Below are 17819 nucleotides of genomic sequence, written 5' to 3' on the forward strand. Positions count from 1 at the left end.
TGAAGTTATAGCCAATAGTTTATTGAGGCAAATCTCCATGCTTTTCACCAAACTTTTAAACCTGCTGTAGTAAAAAACGCTATTTCTAATTAAACAAATTTTGATTAGAAAAGGACTTGGTAGAACTGTCAAAGAGTTGCAAAATGTTTACATTCACTTTTGGAAATAGCAAAAGTTAAAGTTTCTTTCATAACTCTCTACTTCTTAAGAGCCCACTGTCACTTATCCATCCATTGAACCAATGAACAATAATTTGTCTCCAATCAAATTATAACATCCATTCCTAAAGATTTTTCAGGGGAATTACTGGTAAAGTACTTTCATCATCAATACACAAATGTAAAAGACAAAGACAGGTAATGACAGTATTTGATCATAAACCTCAATTTGGCTGAGGTTGGGCCTAGGAATAGTTTACAGTAATCTAGAGTGGTACTGTGCCACTTGCAGGTCATGCTTCACTCTATCAGCATCCAGTTGTCTGTAGTAAACATCATCCTCATCCCTGTACAGCTGCTCCTGGAACTCCCTGATCTCTGTCTCCATCTTTTTTCTGAGTTCTCCTTTCATTTTTGACAAAACCTATGAAAGAAAAGTTTAATATTTCACTGTACAACTGTATTAGTTACACACATGCCTAAAATCGAATGGTTTTACCCATATTGTACCCATAGCAAAGTTTTCAGTTTTTAATTGCGAAGTTGCAAACCTTTCAAAATTTCAGCAAGGCCATTTATAACAATAATAATAATAATAATAAAGATAGTGCATATCATTATAAATATGACAAACATTCATATCTTAAAAGTATGTTCATCAGTGACATATCAAAGACATAATATGTCTACCTTTTCTTGGGCTTTTTCTCTGACTTGAAGTTCCTTTCTCTCCTTGGCCATAGACTCTGCTAACATTGCAAACTGGTCACGATAACTGTTTAAAATGTTAAGGATACATGATTTTTTTTTCTTTGTAAAGCTATGCTATAAATTTCTAAATAGTACAGTACATCATATCTCATGCATTAAATTAGATTCAATTTGTTATGTTTTTTTAATGGTGTATGCCAGCCCAGATTGAATAACAGAACTCACAAAATGGATACAAGTTTTCTAATGACTCAATTTCATTTTGCTGGAGCCTTGTTTTTACTTCTCTTTGCTCTTTGGCATAGCTGCGAAGGTCTCTCAATCTCTCTTTCTGAATTTCAAGACCCTCCTTGAAAAGTTTCTTGAAAATCTGAAAAAATGAAAACAAATAATATCTCTCATTTAAAAAGTTCGAAAAAGGTAGGTCACAGAAAAATGAGTACAAGAGCTTGAAACAAAGGGGTTACATATGGCATACCAATGCATAAAATGAACTATTTTCCATAAAAATAAAGAAAATAAGATTACCATTTCTTCTTTTGTTCTTTTCTTCAACATTCTGGATCTCATGCGAACTTGGTAGTCATCATAATACCTTCTTGCTCTTGCAGATTGCATTCGTTTTTCTCTGATCTTAGCCTTCATAGCTTGTTCATGTGCTCTTCTTTCCTTAACCTCTTGCTGAAAAAAAGATATGTACAACATAGTAACTTTTAATTACAATAAGTGAAGAATGCTTCAGTGTCACCTGCTGGTCAGGAATGATGCATGTGATTAATTCACAAGAAATATATACCACCATGTAAAGCTTACATTCAGATTTGGAATAATTCATTTAATAAAATATTTAAATTTCTCACTCCAAAATAATGAGGACAATATGGATGTACTTAAGTATTCAGAGTTCATCAATCGTACCATCTTTTGGTTATGAGAAAGTTCCTTTTTCATGATGTTCATCAAAACTTCTTGTCGTCTCTTTGCTTCTTCATACTTGGAAAAAAATATAACATAAATATCTTCACAACTGCTACAAATCATTTTCTTCATAAAGTAATACTTCACGAATGGAAACAACACTTTTTTATAAGTTGACAAGAAAGTATTACTTGTTTTTCTTAAAATAAATAAATAAATAAAACTGTCCTTTACCTGAGCCTGCGCAGCAGATTTTTTCCTCTTGACCTCTTGTGCTGCTTTACTCAGCTGCTCTACTTGTCTGTAACTCTTCTTCCACACATCATGGATTGTGTGTTCAGACAGATGGATGAAGGGAAACTCTTCCAACATGAAGGGCAGAATATTATCTTCACCAACCCTGACTGGAATGGCAAATGTGCTTGATTTTAAGGTGAATTTTAGGATACAAGGTACACAAATGTCATCAGCGCACAGTATAACAGAGGATTTCCCTGAATAACAATCTGTTCATTTGATGATGCAATTTAAGTCAATTTCTATTTTGAATCAGGCAGTGTTCAAGCACTTCTAAAAAAAGAACCAAAAGTTTAAATAAGACACTTATGTAAACAAACTCATTAACTTGAAACAATTTCCTCAAAAATAGAAAATAATCTAATCTTTTATGTTATATAATAATATATATAATAATAATAATAATCTTTATTGGGAAATCGCAACCCGAAGGTTGAAGTTATACAATTATGTCATTTTTAATTTATTATTAAATGAAATGAATATTTAAGTCAAGGAAGCCTGGTCATTTTTGCACTGGTGCACTCTGTAGACGGTCTCACCTCCCTGGGGAGGATACAGCTTGGCTGCCATATTAGGCGCTCAGAGCTAATATATCATTTCTACACTGCCTGACCAGGCCCCTGCTTCAACCCCTTAGTGCTGAGTGCCAAGCGGGGAGACAGCAAGTACCGTTTATAAAGGACTGGTAGGTCCCCGGACGGGTTATGAACCCACGTCCTCCCGCTCCGGAGGCGGACACTCTAACCACAAGGCCATCCGGTCGGTAATATATATATCAACTTGACTAACTGCAGAATGTACTCACGTGGGTGTCTTCTGCCAAAATCAGGACTGCATGATGCACTTCTTTTTCTGCTTTTCTTTCCCAGCCCCTTACTGGAAGGTCTACCTCTACTTTCTCCTCCAACCACAGATGCTGTGTACTTTTTACTGGGTTTGTACTTTGAGATTTGGGGACCTATTAGCACCCCTTTTCTGTAGACTCTTTCTTTTTCTGCGGTTTTCTTCTTCATAACTTTCATTTTGTGGCCCATTACATCCTTGAATTCATCAAGGTCTTGTCGATATTGGCTATCTAAAATCTGAAAATCAAAGCTGAGACTATAAGTGAGGAATGATGATTTGAGTGTTCTAAATGCTCTCAGATTCAGATAATTCCTTTAATTATTCATCTTGAATAAACTCTGAGTAAGAATTATATTGACATAAAGATTATGGTTTTTGAAAAAAAAAATAGTGGTCTCTTATCATGTCTTGTTAAAGCACAATTTACAAATGAGTTTTCTTTAACCATTTGTTGAAGTATAACATTTTAGTGTGAGCTAAGACTATGGAATGAATATCACGTTTTATCTTTTCACTCCTTCCTTACCCTTGTTCTAGTCTTTTGCAAATTGTCCTCATCTAAAATCCTACTCCTAATCCTGGCATGTGCATCTGCCCCTGAACTTAGACGGCTGTCCTGAAAACGAACTTTCTTGGATGTTGGACGCAGGGGACTGAGGTCATCAGTGGCAAATTCCCTGAATAATCATTAATGGAGAACCTTATTGATATCAACTTTAATTTCAATAGATACATCACTTTAATTCATAATGTGAAGAATGGAATGCTTATCAAAATTACTCAAGGTGGTCACTTTATAACCTTTTTTTAAACCCCAGTTTTTTTTAAATCTGAACCAGTCTCTTCTGTACTGTTCATTCTATACTACATGAGGGATTAAAAACTTTAGAAGCTATGCGTAGGCACAATATAAATTGCTGATTGATTAATTTTTGTCAACACATGTTCAAATGATTTGTGAGGACTTTTAAAAGAAACAAAAATTCAATATTTATTTTTTTGCATATACAGCCAGTATTCATTAAAAAAATAAAAATAAAAATGTGACTCTTTGCACTGTTTAAATCTTCCATATATACCTTTCTTTAGCTGACTCTCTGTAGTCCAAAAAACTGTCACTATGCTGAGACAGTTCATCATCACTCAGGTACACCTCATCCCTGTTGGGATTAACTCTTGGGGAGATGTTCTCGATATTCTCTTTCTCTTTAAGATATCTCTGCAAGTCTTGGTGCATTTGCTTTTCTCTTCGTCTATAAAATAATGATAAATGATACCACAATGTATTTTTGTCACAATGCCTGACACAGGCATTCTGTACAGAAACATAGATTATTTACAATCCAGTCTTTAAACCTTGTGAAAAGACTACAGTCATTTGAACATCATTTCACTTATGGCTAGCTAATGTGCCTTTATAATGGCTTCAGCACAGTTGTAACAAAAACATTTAATACAACCCAAGTTCTTATAAAAATATCTCCACTAAGTCATGTTTTTAATATTTGGATAACAAATTTGTACACTTAACTTAATTAGCAATGAAACAACTTTTTTTAAATATTATGGCAAACTTATCAAACATTAGGTATCTCATATAAACTGCCAACTATGCACAGCAATGTTTTTGCATTCCATATCAACCTTGAGATCTAGGCAAGCACTAAGCAACATACCAGTCAAAAATATATGTCTGCTGAAGGCCAACTATGAGCCACTGGAAGGTTGGCAACACACAGTCTACTTTAAAATTGCAAAAAATGTGGACCAAATATAAAGAGGATAAATCTTTACAATACATACTTTCCCACTTCTGTCCGGACAGTTGCATGCATCCCTCTATCTGTCGGCTTATATGGATCATCAGTGGATCTCTCAGCAAGAGAGGAAACTTTTCTCTTGGGCTTTCTCCACTTTGCATCTTCTCTCTGTGACGCATTTTTCACCTCAATAGACTCTCTAAGAATTTTGTCTGATTCTTTGCGTAACTGGACTGTTGTTCTATGAAGGTCCTTGAGTGACTGACTGTAATGCATGTAATACGGTACAGCCTTATTTCCTGAACACATACAACTGAATAATTTCTTAAAAATTCCAAGGTACAATAATAATATAACTTCTATAACAAGCATTGCAAACTGATGTGTTGAGATTCTGTTAATCTAATGACAGTTAAGACTAAGATCAGCCAGTCAGTCTACGTAACATGACTTGCCAATAGTGATAGATTTCTCAACAAATTCACAAACCTTTTATAAACCTTGTCTTTTACTATCATACAAAGAATCCTGTATATCAACATTTTAAATTATATTTTAACAGTTAACTTGAAATAAAAAAATCTCTTGATACCCTAATCTATCAGGTACATCAATGACTGGACTCTTAGTGGGACTTTTACGAACTGCATCTCGAGACATGTGAACCGTGTCTGCCATCAGATTTTCCAGGTTGTCATAAGTATGGGAACTTGAAGGGCCAGGTTTTGAATATAAAGTATCTCTAAAAATAACAGATGAACAAAACATGTACAGCTCTCAACACTGCTATGAGTCGTACCTGTACAAAAACTGTACATATCATGAAACTCTCTCTTTTGATACATGGAGTTCAATAAATACATATAATGCTTCTTACTGGTTACTTATTATTGTTATACATTTGTCATACAGTTACTGACATGTGCTAGGCAACATCCTGATGATAGGACAAATTAGTTTTGGAAAAAAATAAAAGCACTGGAAAAAAGACTGGGACCATGGGATGAGTTTATTTTATATCATGTGTGATCAGGAATCACTTCATCAGTGTCCATATCTTACCTCTCAGCTGTAGTGGCTATTGGAATAGTAGAACCATATAGTCTAGGGGCAGTTCCTGGTCAGAAAAAAATCAATTCTAGATAACATGGAAATGATAAAGTCACATAACTCTTTCATAACCAAAACACCTCACCTTTCTTTTAATTATGTCATACTCAACTTAAATAGAACCATCTCTTACAGTCTGTTTTACAGAAAATGCTGGACCTCTTGAATATTAGGAGTTCAAGACTTTAGAGTAATTGTCTTACTTGATACCACCGACTACTATATGTGGAAGTAAAATATTTAGTATGACATAATAAGTTCTTAAATGGCACTGTAGGAGGATTGTTAGGTCTATAACTGCAGAAATATCAAGGAAACCTAATGTTAAACATATTTAGGTACATTCTTGTAGACATTTATAAATTCATTACAATTTCATCATATTGTAGCCAGTTAAGAGTACTCACATGTATTTTAGTCAAATTTGCGACTGACTTCAGTCTTCATGCAGTAGATGTCGTAATGAAGACTAAAGAAGTGGGGCAAATATTTGACAAAGAAAAAAAAATACATGTACTAAATGTAACTGTCTGTAAAATGTTAAAAAATAAAAATCAATATAATGTTTATTTAGAGTATAAACCATAGAGTAATAGTAACTACTTTACCTGTACTGTTTGGCATGAAAGACCTTTCAGTGTCTCTCCTTGTTGACAATGGCATAGAAGCTGATAGTGAGGGTACAGCAGGACCTTCAGGGAAAAAAAGGATTCAAAGTCCTTTTAGAAACAAATACTTGTGAATTCAGAAGTATGTACCACATGCTGAGTTAAAAAATTAAGAAGATGATATGCATCTAATATGAAGCTCGGAGTAGATAAATGTAGAAAGTGACAGATAAATCTGAATGAAACCAAGAATATAGTATTTTGCATTTACATGATTTACTTTGAAACTGGTAAGACCAGTGTATTTAACTAGATGTCTTTTTTGCCAGTCTCACAAAGTTAAAAACAGTATTATGGAGACAATCATGAAACTCTCTCCTTTGAACTAACCTTTCCTCTGTTCACTGGGAACATAATAATGGTACAAGTGATGAGTGAAAGTTTTCTTTGTATTTTCAACACCATCAGATCTTTTCTCCGTCTTTTCAGTCTCTAAATGCTCTGCAGGGGGCGAGTCTGGTTTTGGCCTAAGCCCTAAATCTCCAAAGTCTCTAAAAGCTTGAGGCTGTTTAGAAGTATCTGGAACCTTTGGGGGTGAAACTACAGGGCTGTCTTTAGGATCCTATGGAAATTTTCAAAAAAAAAAAGCTTTTTTTCAGCTAGATTTAAATGTTTAAAATGTATAGATACATGGGTTGTAATACAAAACAGGACAATCAACTAAAAAAAAACTCTAGACTAAAAACACCATAAGATCTTGTGATAGTATGCAGATAAGAATCCCTTGAGACATTAAAATTTTTCATTACAACATATATATTATCAAAGTTGCAAAAAAGCAACAGATTGTAGAACAATGCCCTGTATCTATAGTGGCTACAGAACTTGAAACTGTTACCTTTGCAGGAAAAAAACCATCTCTCTGTCTATCCATCCTTCCTTCACTGTGAACCAATCTGTTTCTGTTTTTTTCTGTTGTAGTTGACGCCGTTGTTACTGTGGAAGTAGGGGCTGTTGTTCTTACTTTCCTTTCAGGGAAGGACTGAACAAAGCTATGTCCATCAGAGACACCCCTTTGTCTATACACTTCCCCTGTGCTAGAATCAGGGTGCAATTTTTCTGGTTTCATCCTGCTGGTTTCATATCTCCCATGGCTATGTCCTAGTGATTTTGGATCAGGTTTATCATATTCTTGCTCCCATCTTTTCTGAATTTGCTCACTTTCCCTGATTAACTGCAAAGTAGAGTCGTTCTCCTTGCCTAGAAATTGAAAACCAACAGAAAAAAGTAATGCTAATATGTGTGAATAAGGATAACTAGACACATATTCAAGCACTTTTTTAAATATTATTCTGTACTTTTAACAAGTCAGCAAAGCTGTCAAATGTACAGACAAAAAAACAGGCAATAACTATGCAGAAAATAGGCTACTGTCAATTCTGATGCAAAAGTAAATTATGTTAAACTGCAAATTCAACATCAAATTTAAATTATGCTCAACAGGTAATACCAATGTAAGTAAAATGTGTAACAAGTTAACACTTTGAAAATGTTTAACCTCCAGAAAAAGAAGCCAATTAGACTGCTTTTCAAACTCAGGCTGCATTTTAGTCCTGTATTTCTTTTTAGAAAGTTAGGCAATCATAAGTAACATGGTTTTCCCATAATGGTCCTCATGGCAGCAGCACGTTTTTTTCAAATTTTGATGCAATATTACATAATGTTTAACAGCATAATGACCATCAATTTTAATAATAAAATATTTGTATTATGGATATTCAGAAAATGTGACTAGCAAAGGTCTTTAGGCCCATGGAACTTCAAAGTCACAACAACAAAAAAAGCATAACTACTACAATAGTTGCCCCGATCATGCTGATTTTCGAACATGACCTGCGTTTTATGAATATTCATCAGCTTTGTAAATATATAGCCAAAAAGTAAAACTGCCTTCCACTTATCGTGTTTACAATGAAAGTGCATGGCGTCGGCGACAGAGACAGTGACGGCGACGACAGACGCAGGTGATGGCAATATGTACAGACACATCTGTGCATATTTACTGTTTTGTTTGAGACCAGTAAGTGACATGGTTTTTCTTAAATGGTCATTATGGGAGCAGTGCCCAAAATAGGTTTTTTTCAAATTTTGATGCAATATTACATAATGTTTAACAGCATAATGACCATCAATTTTTAATAATAAAATATTAGTATCATGGATATTCAGAAAATGTGACTAGCAAAGGTCTTCAGGCCCATGGAACTTCAAAGTCACAACTTGAAAATGCCAAAATGTAAACAAGACAGCACTGTTCTGAAATGGGTTTTTTTTTTATTTTTAACAATTTTTTTAACATAAAACAAAATTAACAGGTTACTGCCATTTTTATACGATCAACTAAGAAAATTGATGACATGGGAAAAATATCAATACAACAGTGCTGAATGTCCAATTTCCTCCATTCTGAGATTCTGAACATAGTGAATGATTGAATCTGACAAACTGCAATGATATGAGTTTATTTCCATTTTTGAAACTTTATTACACAATACACGATAACAAGCTTACCATCATTTTTACAAAATCAACTAATAATGTTGTAAAGATGCAGGAAATGTCAACCAAACACTTTTACATATCTTATTAGTTCAATAATGAGACTGTTAACATGCCTAAGAGTTGAATCTGAGGAAATGTGAAAAAACAGCATAACTTCTAAAATAATGCCCCGATTATGCTGATTTTCGAACTCAACCTACATTTTAGTAAGACTGACCACTCCTGTGAGTTTAATGACAATTGGCCTATCTGTTTTTCTTATATTGTGTTTACAGTGTTGCATATATGCTGAAAAATGAACAAGACAGCACTGTTCTGAAATGGGTTTATTTCCATTTTTAACACTATTTAAACATAAAACAAAATAAACAGTTTACTGCAATTTTTTTATGATCAACTAAGAAAATTGATGAGATGGGGAAAATATCAAAAGAACAGTGTTAAATGTCCATTTTCCTCCATTCTGAGATTCTGAACAAAGTGAATGATTGAATCTGACAAACTGCAATGATATGAGTTTATTTCCATTTTTGACACTTTATTACACAATACATGATAACAAGTTTACCATCATTTTTACATAATCAACTAACAATGTTGTAAACATGCAGGAAATGTCAAACAAACACTTTTATGTATCTTATTAGTTCAATAATGAGACTGTTAATATGCCTAAGAGTTGAATTTGAGGAAATGTGAAAAAACAGCATAACTTCTAAAATAATGGCCCAATTATGCTGATTTTCGAACTCAACCTGTGTTTTAGTAAGATTGCCCACTCCTGTGAGTTTAATGACAATTGGCCTATCTGTTTTTCTTATATTGTGTTTACAGTGTTGCATATATGCTGAAAAATGAAAAAACAGCATAACTACTAAAATAGTGGCCCGATCATGCCGATTTATGAACTTGACCTGCGTTTTAGTAAGATTGATTACTCCTGTGAGTTTCATGACAACAGGCCTAACGGATTTCCTTAAAATGTGTTTACAGGGTTGCATATATGCTGAAAAAAGAAAAAACAGCATAACTTCTACAATAATGGCCCGATCATGCTGATTTTCGAACTTGACCTGCGTTTTATGAATATTCATCAGCTCTGTAAATATAAAGGCCAAAAAGTAAAACTGTCCTCCACTTATCGTGTTTACAAGGAAAGTGCACGGCATCGGCGACGGCATCGGCATCGGCATCGGCGACGACAGACGCAGGTGATGGCAATATGTACAGACACATCTGTGTCTGTACATAAAAATACAAAAACAGCCTTGCACTTACTCATGTGATGTACAGAGCTCTGAGCTACTGGGTAATGTAATGGCTGTGGGGCACTGGTAGCTGATGTCATTGTGGCAGGGGGCCTACTACCACCACTGCCCTGTCCACCTGGTATATGTCCCCTAAAACTATCACTCTCCCCAAGGGCAATCAGGTCTTTAGTGGTGTCCACTTCTGTCTTGGATGCTGTAGGTTTCCTGATTAGGATACAAAATAATTGTTTTCAATGTATCATTTCAGTTACTACAAATACTGCTGAATTTTTATATTAAATTAGGTTTCAACTTGATCTCATTCACACAAGAAGCGACAACATTCCACACTAATACAAGAATGTGAGCTTCATAATATGATTAAAATTAAAAATCTAATGGTATCTAGATTTCCAATTATATCATATTCAAGTATGTAATGGATTCTGCCTTTGTATTTTTGCAGATAAAACCAATATAATTAATATAATTTAATCATGCAGCGTATGACAGTTATCTGTACCACTTTTGACCATCTTTATGAATAACATGAAATCAAAGTTTTTCTGATTAGATACCTTAATAGCAGATAACACTATTTCAGACTTAAAAGTGAGAATTTTAACCCATACTGTGACTCTTGATCCTTCCCAAGTTCTCTCTCAAGAATACCATTCAGCACTTCTGGTGTCAAGGCATCAGGGTCTTCTTCTTCCAAATAACCTGGGTTTTCTTAAAAAATACGAAGTACTATAATGCTTAGACCAAATTATCAAATATGGAATTTAATCACAGTAAAAAACAAGGCAGCAAAGCTGTCAAATGTACAGACAAAAAACAGGAAATAACTATGCACAAAATAGGCTACTGTCAATTCTGATGCAAAAGTACATTATGTTAAACTGCAAATTCAACATCAAATTTTAATTATGCTCAAGCAGCACCCAAAATTGTGTTTTCTTCTATTCTGATGCAATATTACATAATGGTTAACAGCATAATGACCGTCAATTTTTAATAATAAAATATACATGGATTTTCAGAAAATGTGACTAGCATGGGTCTTCAAGCCCGTGGAACTTCAAAGTTACACCTTGAAAATGCCAATATGTGAAAAATTAAATTTTCACAAAAAAACTGTTTAACTGGCAGTAAGAATTACCAAACAGACTGCATTGCCTACTGAAGCTGTATTTTAGTCCCATGTTTCTTTCCTGTAAGTTTGAGAACAGTAAGTGACATGGTTTTTCTTAAATGGTCATCATTGGGGCAGTGCCCAAAATAGTTTTTTTTTTTCAAATTTTGATGCAATATTACATAATGTTTAACAGCATAATGATGAGTATTATGGATATTCAGAAAATGTTACTAGCAAAGTTCTTCAGGCCCATGGAACTTCAAAGTCACAACTTGAAAATGCCAAAATGTAAACAAGACAACACTGTTCTGAATTTTTTTTTTCCATTTTTAACAATTTTTAACATAAAACAAAATTAACAGTTTACTGCCGTTTTTATATGATCAACTAAGAAAATTGATGAGATGGGAAAAATATCAATAGAGCAGTGTTAAATGTCCAATTTCTTCCATTCTGAGATTCTGAACATAGTGAATGTCAATGATTGAATCTGACAAACTGCAATGATATGAGTTTATTTCCATTTTTTGAAACTTTATTACACAATACACGATAACAAGTTTACCATCATTTTTACATAATCAACTAACAATGTTGTAAAGATGCAGGAAATGCCAAACAAACACTTTTACGTGTCTTACTAATTAAATAATGAAACATGCATGTTAACATGCCTAAGAATTAAATCTGAGGAAATGTGAAAAAACAGCATTTCTTCAAAATAATGGCCCGATTAAGCTGATTTTTAAACTCAACCTGCGTTTTAGCAGGAATGACCACTCCTGTGAGTTTACTGACAATTGGCCTATCTGTTTTTCTTATTTTGTGTTTACAGTGTTGCATATATGCTGAAAAGTGAAAAAAAAAAAAGCATAACTAAAATAGTGGCCCGATCATGCCTATTTTCTAACTTGACCTGCGTTATAGTAAGATTGATTACTTCTATGAGTTTCATGACAACAGGCCTAACGGTTTTCCTTGAAATGTGTTTACAGTGTTGCATATATGCTGAAAAATGAAAAAACAGCATAAGTTCTACAATAATAGCCCGATCATGCTGATTTTCGGACTTGATCTGCGTTTTATGGATATTCATCAGCTCTGTAAATATACAGCCAAAAAGTAAAACTGCCTTCCACTTATCGCATTTACAATGAAAGTGCACGGTGACAGTGACAGTGATGGCAACGCCAGCCAAGACAGACGCAGGTGATGGCAATATGTACAGACACATCTGTACATATTTACTGTACTGTTTGAGAACAGTAAGTGACATGGTTTTTATGTACAGACACAGATATGTGTCTGTACATATTGCCATCACCTGCGTCTGTCGTCGCCGTCGCCGTCGTCGCTGTCGCCGTCGCCGTCGTCGCCGTGCACTTTCCTTGTAAACACGATAAGTGGAAGACAGTTTTACTTTTTGGCTTTATATTTACAGAACTGATGAATATTCATAAACTGCAGGTCAAGTTCGAAAATCAGCATGATCGGGCCATTATTGTAGAAGTTATGCTGTTTTTTCACTTTTCAGCATATATGCAACACTGTAAACACATTTCAACAAAAACCAATAGGCCTGTTGTCATGAAACTCACAGGAAAAATTGATCTTACTAAAACGCAGGTCAAGTTCGAAAATCGGCATGATCGGGCCACTATTTTAGTAGTTATGCTTTTTTTTCACTTTTCAGCATATATGCAACACTGTAAACACAATATAAGAAAAACAGATAGGCCAATTGTCATTAAACTCACAGGAGTGGTCATTCCTGCTAAAATGCAGGTTAAGTTCAAAAATCAGCATAATCGGGCCATTATTTTAGAAGTTATGCTGTTTTTTACATTTCCTTAGATTCAATTCTTAGGCATGTTAACAGTTTCATTATTTAATTAATAAGATATGTAAAAGTGTTTTTTTGACATTTCCTGCATCTTTACAACATTGTTAGTTGATTTTGTAAAAATGATTTTAAACTTGTTATTGTATATTGTGTAATAAAGTTTCAAAAATGGAAATAAACTCATATCATTGCAGTTTGTCAGACTGAATCATTCACTATGTTCAGAATCTCAGAATGGAAGAAATTGGACATTTAACACTGCTCTATTGATATTTTTCCCATCTCATCAATTTTCTTAGTTGGTCATATAAAAATGGCAGTAAACTGTTTATTTTGTTTTATGTTAAAAATTGTTAAAAATGGAAATAAACCCATTTCAGAACAGTGCTGTCTTGTTTACATTTTGGCATTTTCAAGATGTGACTTTGAAGTTCCATGGGCCTGAAGACCTTTGCTAGTCACATTTTCTGAATATCCATAATACTAATATTTTATTATTAAAAATTGATGGTTATTATGCTGTTAAAAATTATGTAATATTGCATCAAAATTTGAAAAAAACCTAATTTGGGCACTGCTCCCATTGTGACCATTTAAGAAAAACCATGTCAATTACTGTTCTCAAACAGTACAGTAAATATATATAAATGTGTCTGTACATATTGCCATCACCTGCGTCTGTTGTTGCCATCATCGCCGACGCCGGCGCCTTGCACTTTCATTGTAAACATGATAAGTGGAAGGCAGTTTTACTTTTGGGCTTTATATTTATAGAGCTGATGAATATTCATAAAATGCAGGTCAAGTTGGAAAATCAGGATGATCGGGCCATTATTGTAGAAGTTATGCTGTTTTTTCACTTTTCAACATATATGCAACACTGTAAACACATTTCAAGGAAAATCGATAGGCCTGTTGTCATGAAACTCTCAGGAGTAATCAATCTTACTAAAACGCAGGTCAAGTTCGAAAATCGACATGCAGCCTGAGTTGGAAAAGCAGTCTAATTGGCTTCTTTTTCTGGAAGTTATACATTTTCAAAGTGTGAACTTGAACTCCCATGGGCCTGAAGCCTTATGCTTGTTACACATTTAACTTACGTTGGTATTACCTGTTGAGCATAATTAAAATTTGATGTTGAATTTGCAGTTTAACATAATGTACTTTTGCATCAGAATTGACAGTAGCCTTTTTTGTTATTTCCTGCTTTTTGTCTGTACATTTGACAGCTTTGCTGCCTTGTTCTTAAATGGTCATCATGGGAGCAGTGCCCAAAATAAGTTTTTTTCAAATTTTGATGCAATATTACATAATGTTAAACAGCTTAATGACCATCAATTTTTAATAATAAAATATTAGTATCATGGATATTCAGAAAATGTGACTAGCAAAGGTCTTCAGGCCCATGGAACTTCAAAGTCACAACTTGAAAATGCCAAAATGTAAACAAGACAGCACTGTTCTGAAATGTTTTTTTTCCATTTTTAACAATTTTTATAACATAAACAAAATTAACAGGTTACTGCCATTTTTATACGATCAACTAAGAAAATTGATGAGATGGGAAAAATATCAATACAACAGTGTTAAATGTCCAATTTCCTCCATCCTGAGATTCTGAACATAGTGAATGATTGCATCTGACAAACTGCAATGATATGAGTTTATTTCCATTTTTGACACTTTATTACACAATACACGATAACAAGTTTACCATCATTTTTACATAATCAACTAACAATGTTGTAAAGATTCAGGAAATGTCAAACAAACACTTTTATGTATCTTATTAGTAAAATAATAAGACTGTTAACATGCCTAAGAATTGAATCTGAGGAAATGTGAAAAAACAGCATAACTTCTAAAGTAATGGCCCGATCATGCTGATTTTCGAACTTGACCTGCGTTTTAGTAAGATTGATTACTCCTGTGAGTTTCATGACAACAGGCCTAACGGTGTTCCTTAAAATGTGTTTACAGGGTTGCATATATGCTGAAAAGTGAAAAAACAGCATAAGTTCTACAATAATGGCCCGATCATGCTGATTTTCGAACTTGACCTGCGTTTTATGAATATTCATCAGCTCTGTAAATATAAAGCCAAAAAGTAAAACTGTCCTCCACTTATCGTGTTTACAAGGAAAGTGCACGGCATCGGCGACGGCATCGGCATCGGCATCGGCATCGGCATCGGCGACGGCATCGGCGACGACAGACGCAGGTGATGGCAATATGTACAGACACATCTGTGTCTGTACATAAAAATAGATATGGTAATAACAGAATAGACTGATATGACATTTAATCCCATTTAAGAAGTTAAATATTAATAACTGATAGCTTGTACCGTTGTCAGAAAAACCTACCTTCATTATCTGAAGAAATGTCACTCTCGATTTTATCAAGAAAATACTCCAGTAATCCAGAGAAGACTTCAACCAAGTTCATTATACTACCAGGATCTCCATGGACAATACTCTGCCCAGTAATGTGAGAGAGAGAAGTGTGTAGTATATCAAGAGAGATAGAATCCACCACACACTGGCAATTATGGATCTCATCTTCTATGCTCATTGGATTCCTGATGATGTCTGTTTCAATGTAGAAAACAAAAATACAAACAAACAATAGGAGTAAGTTGCATGTTTGCCATCTAATTGTCATGAAAAACTATAAACATCTTTTGGGTTTGGAGTGAAGGATCAACAAATGAAATTAATTTTGTTGTTATATGTGTTTTACATCATTTATTAAACTCTAATTAGAAACAAGGCAGCAAAGCTGTCAAATGTACAGACAAAAAACAGGAAATAACTATGCACAAAATAGGCTACTGTCAATTCTGATGCAAAAGTACATTATGTTAAACTGCAAATTCAACATCAAATTTTAATTATACTCAACAGGTAATACCAATGTAAGTAAAATGTGTAACAAGTTCACACTTTGAAAATGTATAACTTCCAGAAAAAGAAGCCAATTAGACTGCTTTTCCAACTCAGGCTGCATTTTAGTCCTGTATTTCTTTTTTGAAAGGTTGGCAATCATAAGTAACATGGTTTTCCCATAATGGTCATCATAGCAGCAGTGCCCAAAATAGGTTTTTTTCAAATTTTGATGCAATATTACATAATGTTTAACAGCATAATGACCGTCAATTTTTAATAATAAAATATACGTATCATGGATTTTCAGAAAATGTGACTAGCATGGGTCTTCAAGCCTGAGGAACTTCAAAGTCACACCTTGAAAATGCCAATATGTGAAAAATTAAATATTCACGAAAACCTGTTTAACTGGCAGTAAGAATTACCAAACAGACTGCATTGCCTACTGAAGCTGTATTTTAGTTCTATGTTTCTTTCCTGTAAGTTTGAGAACAGTAAGTGACATGGTTTTTCTTAAATGGTCATCATGGGAGCAGTGCCCAAAATAGTTTTTTTTTCAAATTTTGATGCAATATTACATAACGTCTAACAGCATAATGACCATCAATTTTAATAATAAAATATTAGTATTATGGATATTCAGAAAATATGACTAGCAAAGGTCTTCAAGCCCATGGAACCTCAAAGTCACAACTTGAAAATGCCAAAATGTAAACAAGACAGCACTGTTCTGAAATGTTTTTTTTTTCTCCATTTTTAACAATTTTCAACATAAAACAAAATTAACAGGTTACTGCCATTTTTATATGATCAACTAAGAAAATTGATGAGATGGGAAAAATATCAATACAACAGTGTTAAATGTCCAATTTCCTCCATTCTGAGATTCTGAACATAGTGAATGATTGAATCTGACAAACTGCAATGATATGAGTTTATTTCCATTTTTGAAACTTTATTATACAATACAAGATAACAAGTTTACCATCATTTTTACATAATCAACTAACAATGTTGAAAGATGCAGGAAATGCCAAACAAACACTTTTACGTGTCTTATTAGTTAAATAATGAGACTGTTAACATGCCTAAGAATTGAATCTGAGGAAATGTGAAACAAGACAGCACTGTTCTGACATGGGTTTATTTCCATTTTTAACACTTTTTTAAACATAAAACAAAATAAACAATTTACTGCAATTTTTATATGATCAACTTAGAAAATTGATGAGATGGGAAAAATATCAATAGAATAGTGTTAAATGTCCAATTCCCTCCATTCTGTGATTCTGAACATAGTGAATGATTGAATCTGACAAACTGCAATTATGAGTTTATTTCCATTTTTGACACTTTATTACACAATACACGATAACAAGTTTACCATCATTTTTACACAATCAACTAACAATGTTGTAAAGATGCAGGAAATGTTAAACAAACACTTTTACGTATCTTATTAGTTCAATAATGAGAATGTTAACATTCCTAAGAGTTGAATCTGAGGAAATGTGAAAAAACACCATAACTTCTAAAATAATGCCCCGATTATGCTGATTTTTGAACTCAACCTGCGTTTTAGTAAGATTGACCACTCCTGCGAGTTTAATGACAATTGGCCTATCTGTTTTTCTTATATTGTGTTTACAATGTTGCATATATGCTAAAAAGTGAAAAAACCGCATAACTACTAAAATAGAAGCCCAATCATGCCGATTTTCGAACTT

At 33.8% G+C, this 17819-nt stretch overlaps 1 protein-coding gene across 1 annotated transcript in view; it reads right to left on the reverse strand.

Moving 5' to 3' along the window:
• Nucleotides 1–17819, reverse strand: part of LOC106152154 (centrosomal protein of 95 kDa) — a 19356-nt gene continuing 1537 nt past the window's right edge. The window contains exons 4-21 of the mRNA XM_087003815.1: nucleotides 15571–15795; nucleotides 10856–10955; nucleotides 10252–10448; nucleotides 7310–7671; nucleotides 6802–7033; nucleotides 6412–6495; nucleotides 5756–5810; nucleotides 5286–5435; nucleotides 4737–4958; nucleotides 4013–4186; nucleotides 3460–3610; nucleotides 2893–3169; nucleotides 2022–2191; nucleotides 1788–1862; nucleotides 1398–1550; nucleotides 1106–1239; nucleotides 849–933; nucleotides 1–582 (exon numbers count right to left, since the gene is read on the reverse strand). Of these exons, the coding sequence (XP_086859941.1) occupies nucleotides 415–582; nucleotides 849–933; nucleotides 1106–1239; nucleotides 1398–1550; nucleotides 1788–1862; nucleotides 2022–2191; nucleotides 2893–3169; nucleotides 3460–3610; nucleotides 4013–4186; nucleotides 4737–4958; nucleotides 5286–5435; nucleotides 5756–5810; nucleotides 6412–6495; nucleotides 6802–7033; nucleotides 7310–7671; nucleotides 10252–10448; nucleotides 10856–10955; nucleotides 15571–15795 (3014 nt within the window). The 3' untranslated portion in view covers nucleotides 1–414. The remainder of the gene's footprint in view (nucleotides 583–848; nucleotides 934–1105; nucleotides 1240–1397; nucleotides 1551–1787; nucleotides 1863–2021; nucleotides 2192–2892; nucleotides 3170–3459; nucleotides 3611–4012; nucleotides 4187–4736; nucleotides 4959–5285; nucleotides 5436–5755; nucleotides 5811–6411; nucleotides 6496–6801; nucleotides 7034–7309; nucleotides 7672–10251; nucleotides 10449–10855; nucleotides 10956–15570; nucleotides 15796–17819) is intronic.

Source organism: Lingula anatina, chromosome 2 (assembly GCF_051362555.1).
Source record: "Lingula anatina isolate TDL-2025a chromosome 2, LinAna3.0, whole genome shotgun sequence".
In the NCBI taxonomy this organism is placed as follows: domain Eukaryota; kingdom Metazoa; phylum Brachiopoda; class Lingulata; order Lingulida; family Lingulidae; genus Lingula; species Lingula anatina.